We start from the raw sequence: 17,383 nt of genomic DNA, 5'->3' as shown, positions 1-17,383 counted from the left end.
GAAGGGGAGGAGACAGGATGACTTATTTCCCAGGAAAAATCTGCAGGCCTCTTACCTGGAACCTTCTCATGTCCCTCGGGTTTCCTGCTGTTTTCAAACAATTCTGATTGCACTTGAGGAAAAACTTTAAAAAGAATCTGTGAAAAGAAAGCAATGCGTTACATTTTTAAGTAAACATGTTTGAAGAGAGAATATCCATGCATTCTATTAGATTTGATTTGAAGGTGATTGTATTTCAGGCCTGGGGAATTTCAGCGGCCCTGCCTGGGAAGGAACATGGCTGACCCTCCCCAATTTGCAAATTTGGATGTTTTCCGTGGCAAGTCAGCTCCGTCACTGTGGAGGATTGCAAAGTGGTTCACAAGCGGGGTCTGGCTTCTGCCCACGCCCCAAGTTGCTAGGGCGTTCTCTCAGGAGAAAAAATAAAAATAAAGGCTTCCAAAGGGGCAGTGGCTCCTGCGGAGCGGAAACGTCTTCCTCCGAGGCTGAACATGGCAGGACTTAGCCCAGAGTCCAAGGCCTCCTCCGGAATGTGGCCTTCTGCTGGCCACACACACCCTCCTGCTCACCACCCCTCCCCCCACACCCTCACACACAGAGGGGGCCTGATATTTTCAGCCAATGTGCATACACATCAGAAAATGTTATGCTACCACTCAAAGACAGAGTCAGTCTGTGCAGGGTACACGCTGGGGGTTTTATGATTAATAACAAGAGCGAATGTCCTTTTACTCCTTCTTAAAGATTATCCAGAAGAAACAAAGGCACAGAATAACGGTCCGAGGTCATCATTCGTAAGACATATTTTTTAAGCCAATAATCTCCTAAATGAACTAATTTAAAGATGGGGCATCTTTAATCAGATAAGTACATCCACCAAGAAAAATGGCAGAAGCAGCCTTTTCAGCGATTTATGTACTTAATGTTTGGAAATTTGTTTCAAAATACAATAAGTTTTTCATTTATTTTACTTGCAGTCTTTTTCCTTAAAAAAAAAAAAGAAATCCAGCTTTTGCAGTGCTAAAGTCCCAGGTGAGCTAGGCCTATTTCCCTTTCTGTTACTATGACAACGAAATTTTACCGCAGTCCCAAAGTCCCTTCAGAACTCTCACATCCATGCCTTGAATTAGAACTTTAAAGGAAAAGATATACATTTCCCCCAGAATTTACCAGCAAAAATAAGAAGAAATCAACCGTGCTCCCAAAAATTCTATCTTAAAGCAAGGTTGGTGAGATGCTCGCATGCTGACCTCGTGTTTATTGTTAATTCTTTACAAATCACACAGAAGAACTAGAGAGCACTCCAATGGGTGGTATTTCACACTTCAAAAAAAAAGGAAACCTGATGGAAAGATAAACAGTAAATGATAAAGGAGGAGAGGAGGGGAATTGCACTTTTCTGAGCGTTTTATTTATTTTTTTCTGTGAATCTCTTTTTCTCTAGACTTGCTAAAAATAAGCGGTCAAGTGTTCCTGCCCCCTATCTAATGAATAAGGTTGGGTGTGAATTTAGAAATAACAGTTAAATACTTTTTCATTATCTTATAACATCTGCTTTTCACATCTCCCTGTAATCCTTTTTTTTTTTTTTTTTTTTACTTTGAGGAGTATAACCATCTTTTTTAAAAATCTTTTCTGGGCGGGAGGTGCCCACCCAGGGGCCCAGGAAAGGCTCCCAAGGCTTCGCGCAGCGGCCTTCAAACTCGCAGCCTGCCCGCGTCCCCAAAGTCAAAGTGCGCCCAGTGTCTGCCCGCAGCCCTCGGAGCACTTTACAAGGAGAGCCGCGTTTATTTGAGAAAAGATGGACTCGGATTCAAACATTCTGCTTTTGACGGGGAAACAGTCTTCCGTTCGTGCGTCCGACGCAGTCCTCTGCGGGCACCGCCGGCGCTGAGACGCTCTCCGCAGACGCAGAACTTGCCTTTTCCCTGGGAAGTCTCTCTCCAGACAATAGTCCCCACCCCCGCACCACATCGCCCTCCAAGGCCCCATCAGTGATTCACCTCTCACCTCCACCCCATCCCCCCCACCCCACCCCCCCAAAAAACAAAAAACCCACTAGAATCTAATCAAGTGCTTTCTCTCACTAACTCCTTGATTTGGGGAAAGTTTTCCCACAATTGGGCTCCTTATAATGCTTTCTGTGTGTGTTATACTTCCCCTTACCTACCCCGCCCTTCCTCCGAAACGTATCTGGTGAACACATTAATGTTCATGAAGGCGTTATTATAGCCATGGTGTGGTGGGTGGAAAAGTGCAAAGGAGATAAATGTTTACATAAAATCAAATTGGTTTAGGGAAACGAGGGGCCTGCTGAAAGGCTTTATTCATTTTTAAATTAGGACCCTTAACAGTCCTTAGGATGGAAAACACCCAGCTTTGGCTCATTTTGCTGGTTTCAACCTACACAGCCCCCTGCACACTAAAGATATAACATTCTGTTCACAAAGGCTAAGAGATCGGTGGGGGAGGGGGGAGGGGGGTAGAGGAAGAATCCTCTTATATTGTATAGTACTTTGTAAAAGAGGTCTAGTTATTTCTATTTCTAAGTGGCCAGCACCAGAAATTATGGCCTGGATAGTTTACATGTGGACCTAGAAATTAATTTAAAGGAATTCTAGGGCTTACTGACATCTCCAATTTTTTCTCTTCTTTTTACTGATGTCTTCCACCTGCCTCCTTGTACCCCGCCACCCATCATGCTCAGGGGCTTGGTACAGAACCCTTTCCTGACCAAACCAGCCATTAACCACAGGGTAACGTTCAGGGAACAAATCCCCTGGGTCCAGATCCCTCTGCAGGCAGAGCTGCCTGCAAAATGTCAGCTCTCTTTACTTAGAAATGGGAAACCAAAATGAATTTCAAGATTCAGACCAAATGTGTAGATTCTCATCAGGATGGAAGTTATTTTCACTTTCTCCAAAAAATGTTGACTATGTAAATATGATCACCGCTTCGCAGGGCCTCTAATCTCCTTCCTTAAGGGGCTGCACTAACAACCACAGGTTTGTCCTCCTTTTATAGATAAAGAGGAACAGAGAGGTGGGGTCAGACATGGAGGCATGCAACAGAATGATGAATCTCAGGGAAGGGGGGGCTGAGAAAAGATTAACCAAAGAACTTATATGCATATATGCATAACCCATGAACACAGACAATAGTGCGGTGAAGGCCTGGGGAGGGGGTGGCAGCAGGGTGGAGGGGAGTCAATGGGAGGGTGGGGGGTGGAGAACATCTGTAATACTTTCAACAATAAAGATACATTTACAATTATGAACTCAAGTAAACTTTAATTGAAAAATAATTTTTTTAAAAAAAAATATTCCCTCCTCCCCCCAAAAGTGAACTCAAACCCTCAGATTTCAATCAAGCTCCTAGGTCAACCAAAGGGCATTCCTTCACTCTATAAATATTTGTTAAATGCTGGCAGTGAGCTAGTCTCGATCTGCTACCAACTAACTTTGTAACTGAGTTACCTCGCTTCTCTGGGCCTTGGTTTCTTCAAGTGTTAAGAGGGTTTAACCGGATTATCCCTAGGGTTCCTTCCAGCGTTACTATTCTATGCTTGCTAAGAAAAACACAGAGAGTTGAAAACCCACCAGAAATGGCTACATTGGGGGCAGAAACCACTGAAGGCAAAAAGATCATCACTTATTGAAGCCCAGCTGGAGGTGGGGACAGGGCTTTTCTGAGAGATATATCAAGCCCACTGCTCTGAGACTGAACGAAAGAGGCAGGAATGGCTGATTGGTAGAAAATGGAGCATCTTGGCTGATGCCTTGGCCGGAGCTGGTGGTATCATGAGGTTGATGGGCAGGTTGTTGAGCGCGATGCACCTTCCCTTAGCATCCTTTCTCTACGCTTCCAAGGCAGGAGAAGGTGGCTCAGGAATATCATAGGCCACAGCCATCTCTGTCCCTGCTCACCATCCTTTGTGGTCCATCAGCTGAAGGGTACAGGGTCACAGAGGACAGGGGAAGAAGGCTAGCCAAATGCCTATTCTGTGCCATGCTCCCAGCTATGTTCTTGATATTCATTGCCTCATTTATTTTTCACAACTTTATGAGTGGCAAATCATCTCACAGCTAGGAAAACAAAGGCGCCAAGAATTTATAAATTTGCCCAAGACCACACAGCTGGTGAGTGACGAAACAAGAATTTAAACCTTGGCCTTTCTGGCAACAAGTTCCATCTGGCGTCCTATGTTTCCTGCACCAATTAGGTTGCGGTGTTGGTTGCAAGGCTCTGTGAATATACTAGAAGCCATTGAACTGTACACTTGGAATGGGTGAAGTGTACAGTATGTAAATAATATATCAATATGGCTGTTTAAACAAAACTTCAGAGCCCTGGCCGGTGTGGTTCAGTTTGATGAAGTCATCCTGTACACCGAAAGGTTTCGGGTTTGATTCCCGATGGAGTGTGTATGGGAGGCAACTGATCAATGTCTCTCTCTCTCTCTGTCTCTCTCTCTCTCTCTCTCTCTCTCTCCCTTCCTCTCTCTAAAATCAATGAACATATTGTCAGGTGAGAATTAAAAATAAACTTCAGAAAATATGGTCTAAAAAAGCAAAGACAGCAACAATAACAACAAAACTATAAAGGATTCGGGTTTCTCAAAAATTGAGAGGATGATAGCACACCAAGAGGAAAACATTAGGTCAAAGATAGTGGCATGGAAGCAAATGCTACTATTGAAAACCCCTGGTGAGTTCATTTATTTACTGGCTTGATAGTTATTAAGTATGCAATATTTGCCACCAATTTTCAGGCATGATGGCAAACAAGATGGACAAAATCCTTGCCCTCATGGAACACACAACCAAACTATTCAAAATATGCTTCTTCAGATTCTGAGATGAGTCTGGAGACCTCTGAATAAGGGTCTGAGTACAATCCTAGGGGCTTACCTAGTACCCAATAAATCTCTTTTCTTCCCCATTCTCTGGAATATTGGAGCACTTAGCACTAAGAATAGTATGAAAGCTTCTAGGTGGCTCTAGACAAGTGCTGAGCACATCCCAGATAGAAACTGATATGTAAACTAGACGCACAAATAGGATGTGGGCTTAAGGTCTGGTGGTAGGACAGGGAGGGATCTCTAAACCACAGGAAGGATAACCACTTAATATTAATGCCATAATCTAGGATTATAACCAATGATCTGACTAGTACAGAACCCAGTATAATATTTCTCCAGATGTGTGGAAGAGGCCATTCAATTTACCTCCAATTTGAAATCCAAACTCTAGTGCCTTCTAAGAAATTATAATGCATAACATCTTTAGGAGAGCACTATGGAAGGCACAAAAGCTTCTTTAAACAAAGAGATTAGAGGAGATGTATATCAAAAAAATGTGAACTTGGCACTAGTAACAGCTACCATTATGCAGAGCCTTACTCTATGAAAAATAATTTGTAAAACACCTTTCATTTTGAAATTTATTTCCTTTAAAAAGATCTAATTCTGCCTACTCTGGAAACAACTTCTGTGATGATATGGCTACACCATTTGGATGAGAACACCCTCCACAATCTCCAAGGGCCAAGCACGAGTTTGCTGGAGTATCTGGTTCTCTCTCTGCCACCATGGCCACATAAGTAGGCTGGATCACTAACGTCTGAGCCATTTCAGAATTAGCCTCAAACACTGTAGGTGCTTAAAGGTCTATGTCCATTGATTTTTTAGGAAAACACAATTTATCTGGATTAACTACTAAACCTCCTTTTCCAGAGTCCTATAAATTAAAATACAATTGGCTTCCACTGTTTGGGAGTGTTTCTGAAAATAAGGTAACCCCTTTCCTTTAAAACACTCTCATATCATTTCTGAGCACTACCAAATATAGGGATAGGCTGGACCATAAAATTGTATGTGAAAGGAATGGACAGTTGCCTCTCTTCTCCCAGAACCCTCTCAAGCTAACATCATTTGAGAAGTAGTCAGAGTGAGAGCCTGAGCTGGAAGGACATACCCAGAGGGCCACTTGCTCACACTGAGCTATGTGGTAGGAAAACTCCTAAGATCAGTGGTCGGCAAACTCATTAGTCAACAGAGCCAAATATCAACAGTACAATGATTGAAATTTCTTTTGAGAGCCAAATTTTTTAAACTTAAACTATATAGGTAGGTCCATTGTTATTAACTTAATTAGGGTACTCCTAAGGCTTAGGAAGAGCCACACTCAAGGGGCCAAAGAGCCGCGTGTGGTTCACGAGCCGCAGTTTGCCAAGCACTGTCCTAGGTGATTGGTTTCCACTTGACACTAGTGTAAAGCACAATGATAATGATCCAGCTTTAATCTAGGTCTTCGCTGTGATATCCTCTTTGAACCTTCCAGCAACAGAGAACTCATTTTTCTCCCCCCAAACCTCCAACAGAATCCAAACCCGGCAGTCCACGTAAGGTGACGGGTAGCCTTGGCCTGAACACCACTTGCTTTTGAGAAATCTGTTGATGGTTTAGGTGTCAGCCCAAGTAAGAAGCTCTAAGGGCCTTATGGGAGTCTCCTTTAAGTCCACAAATTTAAGTAGACTCTGGGATGTCAGACTCTCCATGGGTTCTTGCTGTATCCTATACACTTGACAATAGGGCATCTGAGAATGCACGGTACTTGAGATTTGCTTGGTAAGATGGCACTGGTGCAAAGGTCCAAGAAGATCCATGGAAAGGGGGAGATGGCTTAAAATTTTTAAATGAGCCGAAACCGGTTTTGCTCAGTGGATAGTGCGTCGGCCTGAGGACTGAAAGGTCCCAGGTTCGATTCCGGTCAAGGGCATGTACCTGGGTTGCGGGCATATCCCCAGTGGGAGATGTGCAGGAGTCAGCTGATCGATGTTTCTCTCTCATTGATGTTTCTAACTCTCTATCTCTTTCCCTTCCTCTCTGTAAAAAATCAATAAAATATATTTTAAAAAAAAATTTTAAATGAGTGGCTACTTTAGGCTTAAGTCAAATACTCATTTTTATAAGCTGATTTTCTATGTAATCCATTTATTATACAATCCCTTAAGAAGTAAATATCTATATGTACAAAAGGCTAAGTGACCGACTGCATGTCTCTGACCCTCTGACCGACTGGCCAGTACATATGATGCGCACTGGCAATTTAAAAATAAATGTTGACTCGCTTCATATAAAGCTCTCACTGGTGCCAACTGCATGTGTGTTTTAATTTTATGATACTATATTATATTTACTATTTTGACATGTATTTTTTTGCAGTAACGTAATTACCACACGAATCTTTCTTCTAATTAATTTCCCTTCAATGTGCACGAATCCGTGCACCCAGCCACTAGTAAATATATAAACAGAGTAGGTATAGACTCTTTAGTCTCATACATTCCTATGGAAGGCTCATATTACCACTAAAGCTTATTCACCTAGACCAGGGGTGGGCAAACTTTTTGACTCGAGGGCCACAGTGGGTTCTTAAACTGGACCGGAGGGCCGGAACAAAAGCATGGATGGAGTGTTTGTGTGAACTAATATAAATTCAAAGTAAACATCATTACATAAAAGGGTACGGTTTTTTTTTTTTTTAGTTTTATTCATTTCAAACGGGCCAGATCCAGCCCGCAGTCCGTGGTTTGCCCACGGCTGACCTAGACTTTTTCAATAAAAGGCCATTTCAGATCCAAAAAATTTAAGTTTACAGGAATCTTTAAGCAATAAATTTTCTTACTTCCAACTATACTCAACCTCTCTAACTGCACTTACCTAAGGAATTGTTATGATGATGATTATAGTAATAACTAGAGGCCCGGTGCACAAATTTGTACATGGGTGGGGTCCTTTGGCCTGGCCGGTGATTGGGGCCAATCGGGGCTGTCTTGCCCAGTCCTGATCAGGGCCAATTAGAGCCGGCCAGCCAGGGGAAGGGACTGTGGGAGGTTGGTTGGCCACGGGAGGTTAGCTGAGGGAGCGCACTGACCACCAGGGGGCAGCTTCTGTGTTGAGCATCTTCCCCCTGGTGGTCAGTGCACGTCATAGCTACCGACCCGTCGTTTGGTCAACAGGTCATTCAGTCAACCAGTTGGTCGTAATGGTCACTTAGGCATATATATATATCCCGTATTTATTCACCACATATTATTTGCCATGCATGCTTTCACTTAATCCTCCCAACTCTGAGAGTAGGAGAATTAACGTCCCCATTTTACAGAGGAGATGAACAAGGCTCAGAAAGGTCAGATTACTTTCCCAAGGTCAGATAGTTAGTAAGTGGAAGAGCTAAGAGTGGAACTCTGGTTTGCCCGACTCTTAGAAATATATTGCTCTGGCAGGAGATTGGCAAAGCTTCTTTTGAAGGAGAGGTGGGACACATTGCCAAGCAGCTCTTTGTTTTAGGAGACTAGTGCCTCATTGATCTACTTGGGGGATCACAGCACATCCTTCATCTTACTCCCTGGATATGAGAGTGGAGTCATTCTTCACGTTGCAAAACAAAACAAGCAAACAAATAAAAAAAGCCTTTCATTCCTGTCAGGGACTTCATTCTCTAGAAATTCTGTGGCTATTTTGGAGTGTGCAGAGGAAGATAAGCAAGTCTATTAGATATTTGGAAAACAAGATGTCTCAAGAATCCACATGGTCCAAAGATGGCTCAGATCACACAGCTGCAGCCCTTGGCAAAAAGAATGTAGAAGACTGCTAGAGTGTGTGAGGAAGACTCAAGCCCATTTGTCCATGAAGACTATAAGGAAAAAAGCCTGAAGTCATATGTGTAACATAAGTTGAATTAAACCTTGGAAAACATTTTTTGAGAATCAAGTCAACAAAGCTAACTTTAGAAAGAATTATCTGAGGGACAGAGGGGATTCTCCTACAGTGGAGATGTTTAAATAGACCATCGAGCCCTGACCAGTTTGGCTCAGTGGATAGAGCGTCCCCCTGCAGACTGAAAGGTCCCAGGTTCGATTCCGGCCAAGGGCATGTACCTTGGTTGCGGGCACATCCCCAGTGGGAAGTGTGTAGGAGGCAGCTGATCGATGTTTCTCTCTCATCGATGTTTCTAACTCTCTATCCCTCTCCTTTCCTCTCTGTGAAAAATCAATAAAATATATTTTAAAATAAATAAATAAATAAACCATCGAGTTAATTCCTTTCATAGCAGATAATTTCAGACTTTGGGGTGTCCTTAGTAAGCCATTTCACACGATGCTAGGTCTTCTGTAATTATTATTATTGTTATTATTTGCTTACTTAATATTTACTGGGGACCTTTACTTCCCTCCTTTGTAAGATGAACTCTTAAGACTAGTGAGGAATAGTTATGCGTGCAAAGTATTTGGGTAAATGCCTGATACCTAGTAAGTTAGCTCCTTCACCTTTCACCAGGCATACTTGTGCCCCGTGCCCCCGCCCCCTGAATTGCCCCTTTGTCCCTGCCCCCCCTCCCATTTTAAAATGGCTTGTTTTCCATACCAAGTTACCAGAGGGACTTGTCACAAATTCAGATTTTGTTCTTCCTCTACATTCCTTATTTTTCACTATTAACATATATTCCACTTGTAGATCTTCCCTTAATTTTTAGGGAGAGATTTTTTAAAAAAAGAATCTATAATTAATCTACACAACAGATTGCAGGAAGAGAACAAAAACAACCAAAGATGAAGGGCCCAAATCCTCGTCACTGTTTTCAGTAAACAATGGGCAGGCAAAATAGTTCAGAGCTACATACACTGACTCTGGTTCCTACCTGGCAACAGGCCATTTTCTATTTGGCATTCACGCCAATTACAAGCTCCTGGAAGTGGCATTTCAGTTTGGCAATAGTGCCTTCGTTACCAAACACACAGCCTCAGGAGTAAGATCTGCTATATTCATTTAGGCACCAGGAGGGAGCGACTTCCCCCACTGTGTAATCTGACTCCATATCGATAGACTTCATTTCAAAGCCATTTCATGATTTCTTCTGGAGGGAATGTCTCCCATAGCTCCAGTGGCAAGCAACTGACTGTAAACAGTTGCCGAGGTGCCAAAACAAGGAGGCCACTTTGATTCTCCACTTATTTTTGACCAGCAACACACTGCAGTTTCTGAGAACCAGAGGTTATAGGTTAGAATATTTTTTCTTCTACATTCAGACACATCCTCCCTCTCCTGAATTCCATTACTTGGCACTACGAGACTCACAGGGGAAAAGCCTCTAAGGAAAAGTCCTTGTTTTTGCACTCGAATGGAAATCTGACACCATTAATGAAAATAATAATTGAACTCTTTGGGCCTCACGTGGACTGAAACACACTAAGAGCATGTTTGTAATTTCAATTGTCCTCACAAACTGTCTTTGGAGGGCTCATTGCCATGTGCACAGCTCCATCTTCCTCGGTTTTCTTTTTTTAAAAAACTGTATCCTCCTTTTTGCTGTATCCCTTCCTCTTTCTTCTCATCAAGAAAAGGGGAAAAGACTGGGTGAAACTGAACATACAGACTGAGTTCAGGAAACATCTTTCAGTGAGGCTTCAGAATTAGAATACAAATCTATTTCCCTTTCTAATGCCACGACTACTCGGTGAAGGAGAGAAATGAAGTTATTAGCCAGCCATCAGCTTAATGGGTCCTTACCGTCCTATTTCCTTAGTGCCCCTTCTGCCGCCTTCCCTTCCCCCTTCGTCCTCAGCCCTCCCTCCAAGCTCATCTATGCTAGGCTGAGCAGTGAACACCAATTACACCAAGAGCCCTTTGCTGCTGCCTGGTCCGCTGGTTTTACTGTTTTGCCAGATGGTTGAGGCCAATGTGTAAAACTCTCTACCCTACCATTAATTCATAACTTGGTAATAACTTTCCCACGGCTCCAGGAAATTGAAATGAAGTGCAAATGTGAATATTTGGAAAGGGAGTCAAGGTTGGACAACTCTTCTGCACCTGCCAGAATAGATACCAGTCAGACAAAAAGGTACCCACAGGCTGAAATGCTACTTTCCCGAAGCTAAGTCTGACTGATTCAATAAGCAATATTGGATAAAGTGGAGAATGAAGTTCAGAGTTTGGGCTTCTGTCATAGCTTTCTCTCTGCAGTTTTCAGCTTTATACCTATTGCACCTATGGGTCTATTCACTAATGACCTTGAGTTTGAGCATCTATGTAATATTATATTCTTATGACAAAGTCGTAGATTAGAAGATATGAGTGCATTCTCTTGCTAAGACAGGACACCATCCAATGTTTGTTAGCATCATTAAACTAAAACTGACTTTTCACCTGCTCCCATACCATATGCAGCTGCAAATTTTTAAATTAAACTATGAAGCCATGCATAAATTTACATATATTACAGACTAGCCTCTCCATTTAACATGCAAATGTACTCCAATGTTTCAGAACACCTTCTGTCGCTAATTAATTTGCTGAATTATAATTAGACTAATCCTGCATAATTAATAAGCACAGATTTTTTTTTAATTTGTAAGCAGCTTGAGGAGATCATTCACTTCCTTCTATAAACTGCTAAGTAAGTGTTAAAAAAAATCTGGAAAGAACATGTGTGAAAAGGTATGTTTGATGTCGCATACAAACTCAAACTAGCGTGGAAGATACAGAAGTCAGTATTGATAAAGGTACATGTTTGAAGCCAAGATTCAAACAATTAAAAAAAATGCACTCAGAGGATGGGGACTGATTCTCCCTTTGTCTCCTTGTATATAGTATTTTATTCTCTGCCTTCTATCCATGGGATCTTCTAAGATCACAGAGGCGGGAGAGGATTAAAGGAACCGTATGTTGTATTAGGAGAGATAATGATATTAACACTCCACTGTATATCAAAACACTCTGTGCATGCTGGGTGCTTATAAGCCCCTTTGATGGTATTTGGAATCATTTTCATTTTGGCTGCCAAAAACACCCGAGATGCATCCAGTGGAAACAATTAAGTTCCATTAGTACTGTATCCTTTCGGTAATGATTACAATGAAGGGTCCTTCTTTAAAGCTGAAGAGTACAGTCTCAAAGAAACGTAAGCATCTGTGTGCTTGAAAACGTGAACCTATATAATTTTACAACCAAGCATGAAGCTGAATTTTGACCTGAAAAATAAACCAGGAAGAGAAGAGCTCAAGGTAGGTAGATGACTTTCTGGAAAATTCTAAATATGGTGGGAATCTGGAAGGCCAAGGTAAGCTTAATATATAGTCATGCAAATTGAGAATGAATCTAGAAAGTGGAAATGCATGCTCTGGCAAAGGAAGTGCTTAAATTTCAAAGAGAGGAGAAATAACTTTAGAGAAAATACGGAGCTCCTTGGTCCTTCCACTCGGCAAAATCACTATTAGTGGCCAAAAGATTCTTGGGCCAAAAGAAGAAAGCCGCCTGAATGTGCCTGGCTTTTTATCACTTCGTTTTTACAGTGACTCTATACACAATAGAAACTTCATCTAAAGGATGGGAAACAATTTTCCCAGGTTTCTCACCATTACTTCTCACTATTAACCATAAATATATGGACAAAGCTAGGACATACACTAGCTTTGGAGTTGAAAAGAAAGTTAAAAAGATCACTAGCACCTCAGAGGCCTGTGCCCACCGCCAGGAGCAGATGCCGGGGAGCCAGACTGAGGGGAATCTCTGGAGACTCAGCCTATATTCCTTTTTCTTCTCCTTGTCTAGGAGGAGAACCTGAGGCCGCTCCCTCACGGGGCCACCGCAATGACTGACCGTGGTGAGGAACTACTTTGAAAGCACCTGAAAAAAGCTGCAACAATCTTTCTGAGCAATGGTATTACTTGGAGAGTTTCGGAAACATCAGACATTTGGGCAATTTTTCTGAGTCAAACCATAGCCTTTGCCTTTAGTCCCCATCCAAGGAGATTAAATGGTTCAGGAAGATTTTTTTAAAGCCTGAAAGAAAAGGAGCTTTCTGTGCCTTTCATTATTACTCAGAAAGAACATAATAGCAGCTGGAATAATGATACTAGTAAGAGGCAAAAATTAGTTTCTTTTGAAAACTATGTGATAATGTCTTCACTTTTCAAGAAAAAATCATTCTGATGTTCTTTGCTCATCTTTTAGACTCTCCATAATCCATTTTGAGTGGTTATAACAGGAAACCTGATTTCTCTCCAGCCAGGGAATGTGTGAACGGAGGGTCTCCCCATCTCCCATAAAGTGCTGGGCCAAGCCCCCACTACTGGAGCAGAGCTTTGAGACAGAAGAGCCAGACAACTCACCCAGTCAAGTCCCATGTATTGACAGGTGAGTGGTTTGGTTTAAGTTTGGGGTTTTAAAAAATATTTTCTTCAGCTTTGCCCAATTTCAAAATGTGTACCAGTGGGAGAGAATAGAGAGGAAGCAATTGTGATCCAGGTGGAGCTGGCTTTTGAGAAATTCCTGACATGTTCTTAGGAAGAAAGAGATATGACTGTGGCACTTAGACACTAAGGTATAAAGCAATTGGTTAACAAACCCACATCTTCCTTCGGCTAACGCATTTCCCCCTCATCTGTGCATTCCACGAAATTTCTCTCATTTTATATTTTTGGCGGGAGGATTTTCCTCCACAAACATTCTAGTTTAGGCTTTCGTTCATTCTCTCTCCTTCCCTTTCTCTCCTTTCTTTTCTCTCCCCAGTTCCCAAATTCAGGATGGGATGTTGTGCTTTTTAAGAGCTTCATAGACGTTGATGGGGGCAGTGAGTTGGGAAGAGGGGGGGGCCAGAAGAAAAGAAACCAAAATGATAATTACATCAAGGCTCTATTTCATATAGAGAAGTTCATGCTGCTCCTCTCTAGCCACGAAGACCCAGATTCACAGCTAATGTAACCTTCATGCCAGAAAAGGAAAAAAGAAAGAACGTGTAACCTGACAGGTAGCAGGTGGTACATATGGAATTATCATTGGCTATTAACACCAGGTCGGGTATCATATTAGCCACTTTCAGACTGCATTTGCCAAACCCACATAAAATTTAAAACCAGGTATTTCAATATTGTGTCGCTGCCTTGGCAAAACAGATTTTCTTATGTTATACATAGTAGAGACAGCCGCCTTTCATTGGAATTTTTAAACTTTTTTCTTAAAGGAAGAACTAAATCTAGTTGATATAAAAAAGAAACTGGGACAAAAATCAGGTCAAGAATTTGATACAAAAAGCATTTAGATATGGCTAATATTCCAGGGTGTTGTCTGTCGGTTTAGCATGCCATGATTACATTAATGTAATCTCAACCCAACTCCTGTAATCTCCATGAGGTTTCACGAATCAGTCATTATTTCCAATTTTTTAAAATTCAAACTTTATTGATTCTAAAGTCCCTATTAACTCTATAGGAATCACTAACTTTTTGGAGATTTCCAAATCTTAGTACCAAAAATGGAACCTTTCTTTCAAATGCCATGAAGAGATTTTCCCCTTTTCTGTCCCCTTATCTAATACCACTGCATTTTGTATTCACGCTGGTCATCTCACAGAGACCACTATCTCGTCAGCTGTCACTTCTCCTATGAGTAGATAACAAGAATCTCTTCTTTCATTTTCTCTTTGAAAAACTGAGGCACCAACAAAAAAACATGTAGTGATGGAACCAGGACCCAGCTAGCCCCAAGCACCCTCCGCTGGGAACACACACAGTCCCTGGGCACTTCTCCTGCTCTGTCCTCTATGTCTAATCTTTCTCTTGCATAGCATACCGCACTGATGCTCGGAAATATTCTGGTTTACTAAAACGAGATGAAACTGAGCCTCTGCATTTCTTTTTAAAATATATTTTATTGATTTTTTTAAAGAGAGAAAGAGAAAAGGAGAGAGAGCGAGAGAGAGAATCATAGATCTGATAGGGAAACATTGATGGCTGCCTCCCATACACCCCCTACTGACAACCTTTCAGTGCACCAGACAACGCCCAGCTAAGTGAGTCACACCCGTCAGGGCTGAGCCACTTGATTTCAAAAATGAAGTCTAGGCATAAAATGCTCCACCCCATTTGAATTACTGGGATTTCCCACCCTGGGTTCAAAGAGAGGCTAAATGTGAATGGGGCAGATTCATGTGACATCCATAAGTCAGCCCCAGTTTGCTTAAAACAAAACTCGGGCTTCATTTTTAGGTTTCAGAAGTCTGACTGAGCCCAGCCCAGCTCCAGCTTTCCGAATAACATCCAAACCGATGCGATTTGTTTTTTTCAGGCCATTTCTAAAGATGAAAGCTGATTTTAGATACTTATTCCTGCTCTTCATTAAATGAGAGCTATCCTGAAAGCCTGGCACAGAATATGTGTCTACACAGCAAGGTTCGCTTGAGACCATAAACTCAGAATGATTCAAATAAAGAAAACCTTTCTTGAGAAAAAGATTGTGGGAATATTTGATAGCTACAAGGATCCTAAACTTTAAAATAGTTCAACTGTTCATTCCCTTTGCCAGAAAAGATATCATTATTGTGTCAAAACTCACACACACACACACACACACACACACACACACACTCCACAAAGTAACACAAAACAATATTAGTTGCCTTTAATCCCCAAAACTCAGCTGAGATCTTTAGTGACCTTGGCTGTCTCACCCTCCAAATGCCTTTGAAAGAAGTGCTGATAAGCCAAATAAACCATCGAAAGTTTTTGTTGGAATGCAGCAGAGAATTAAATAAATGACTAAAGTTTTGCCCTAGTCAGTGTGCTCAGTGGATAGAGTGTCTGCTTGCAGACTGAAGTGTCCTGGGTTCAATTCCAGTCAAGGGCACGTACCTGGGTTGCTGGTTTCATCCCCGAGGTTGGGGCAGGGAGGCAACCAATCGATGTGTCTCTCTCGCATTGATGTTGCTCTCTGTGTATATCTCCCCCGCCCTTCCATTCTCTAAATATCAATGGAAAAATATCCTTGGGTGAGGATTAACAAAAACAAAATCAAAAACAAAAGACTGAAATTATACATCATGAGGGGAAAAAAGGTCTGGGTAATAAACCCTTTCAATATAGAATAATCTGCCCCGACTTGGTTTTACCCAAGTGAGCCTTCGCTGCCCTGGAGTTGAAAGTTGGGTGCATGGTTTCTCCCCAAGCAGTGACTAATGGAACACAGCCTTAGAGAAAAAGATTACTTCCCTGGGGGATTCGGCAGCTGACCTGGAAGTATAGAACATCTCCGCCCTTCACTCAGAGGTCACAGAGCCTGTTCTGCTTTCTCAGGAAGATGCCAGGACTTAAATGAGCAGCAGGACTGGGTCCAGGAGCCTGGGAAAGCAATGGCCACAGCTCCCTGGGGAAGACGCCCAGCAGGCCACGCAGTCACGCTGGGAGAAAGGCGGGCCTAGGCAGCCCTAGGCAGCCCTGGCCAGACCGGCATTCTCTGCGGACTCAGACACCAGCGTTCCGATGCCAATCTCTCCCTGTCAAAGTCTACACCCAGAAACGGCACACAAGTGCCTCTGGCCCAACACTATCATGCAGTAGATTATGTGTCTACATGCACTGTTCACTTGAGACCATGTAATCGGATGACTCAAATAAAGAAAACCGTTCCTGAGAAAAAAGCCTGGGAATATTTGATATCTACAAAGATCCTAAGGAAGTCATCTTGTCTCAGGCATGAGTCAGAGCCTATTGGCTGCTCATTCATCTGGAATAAAGCTATAATTTAGCCATTTCTCCTGGTAGAATTGACAGAACCTGAGAAGTCACCATCCCTCAGTTTGCCAAGATGATTCCAACAACACTATGTCCAAAATGCAGCCAGGCATCTATTCCATGTCTAAAGTTCTTTATTTTAAAAAAATAAATAAAAGGAGATTGCAACAATCCCAGTAACATGATTGTAAGTTTTCATTTGATAATACAGCTTCTAAGCTAATCAAAATGAGTTCCCATCTCCTGCTGTTATCCAAGGTCTGGAGTAGGGGTTAGGGGTGCATTTTTAGTTCAAGTTTCACATGAGTCAACTGAACTAAGTCATTTCATGGTCTTGCACAGTTTGTTCTAGTCTTTATTATTTTGTTAGGTATATATTCTTTCTTGAGGCTGGCCAAGATTATAATAAAACCACTTTGTTGTTGTTAATCCTTAGCTGAGGATATTTTTTTCATTGTTTTTCAGAGAGAGTGGAAGCGAGGGAAGGGGGGGGGGAGAGAGAGAGAGAGAGAGAGAGAGAGAGAGGAAGATAGAGAGAGAGAGAGAGAGAGAGAGAGAGAGAGAGAGAGAGAGAGAGAGAGAGACATGGATGTGAGAGAGACACATGGATCAGTTGCCTCCCACATGCACCCTGACCAGGGCCAGGAAACAAACCTGCAACCCAAGTACATGCCCTTGAACGGAATCAAACTGCAACCCTTTGGCAGTCGGCTGACGTTCCACCACTAAACCACACTGGCCAGGGAAACACCTTTTATTTATTTTATGAACAAAGAAAATCACATTAACTTTTATGTTACAATATTTTAAAAAG

The 17,383-nt window shown here is 42.2% G+C and overlaps 1 protein-coding gene across 1 annotated transcript in view; it reads right to left on the bottom strand.

Moving 5' to 3' along the window:
- Nucleotides 1-17,383, bottom strand: part of EBF2 (EBF transcription factor 2) — a gene marked incomplete at both ends in the record, with an annotated part of 195,272 nt that overhangs the window by 60,435 nt on the left and 117,454 nt on the right. Inside the window, one exon of the mRNA XM_081092812.1 lies at nt 56-137. Coding sequence (XP_080948938.1) covers nt 56-137 — 82 coding nt within the window. The remainder of the gene's footprint in view (nt 1-55; nt 138-17,383) is intronic.

Source organism: Myotis nattereri (assembly GCF_964212035.1).
Source record: "Myotis nattereri genome assembly, chromosome: 5".
NCBI classification, from domain to species: Eukaryota; Metazoa; Chordata; class Mammalia; order Chiroptera; family Vespertilionidae; genus Myotis; species Myotis nattereri.
This window is presented reverse-complemented; position numbering and strand designations above follow the sequence as displayed.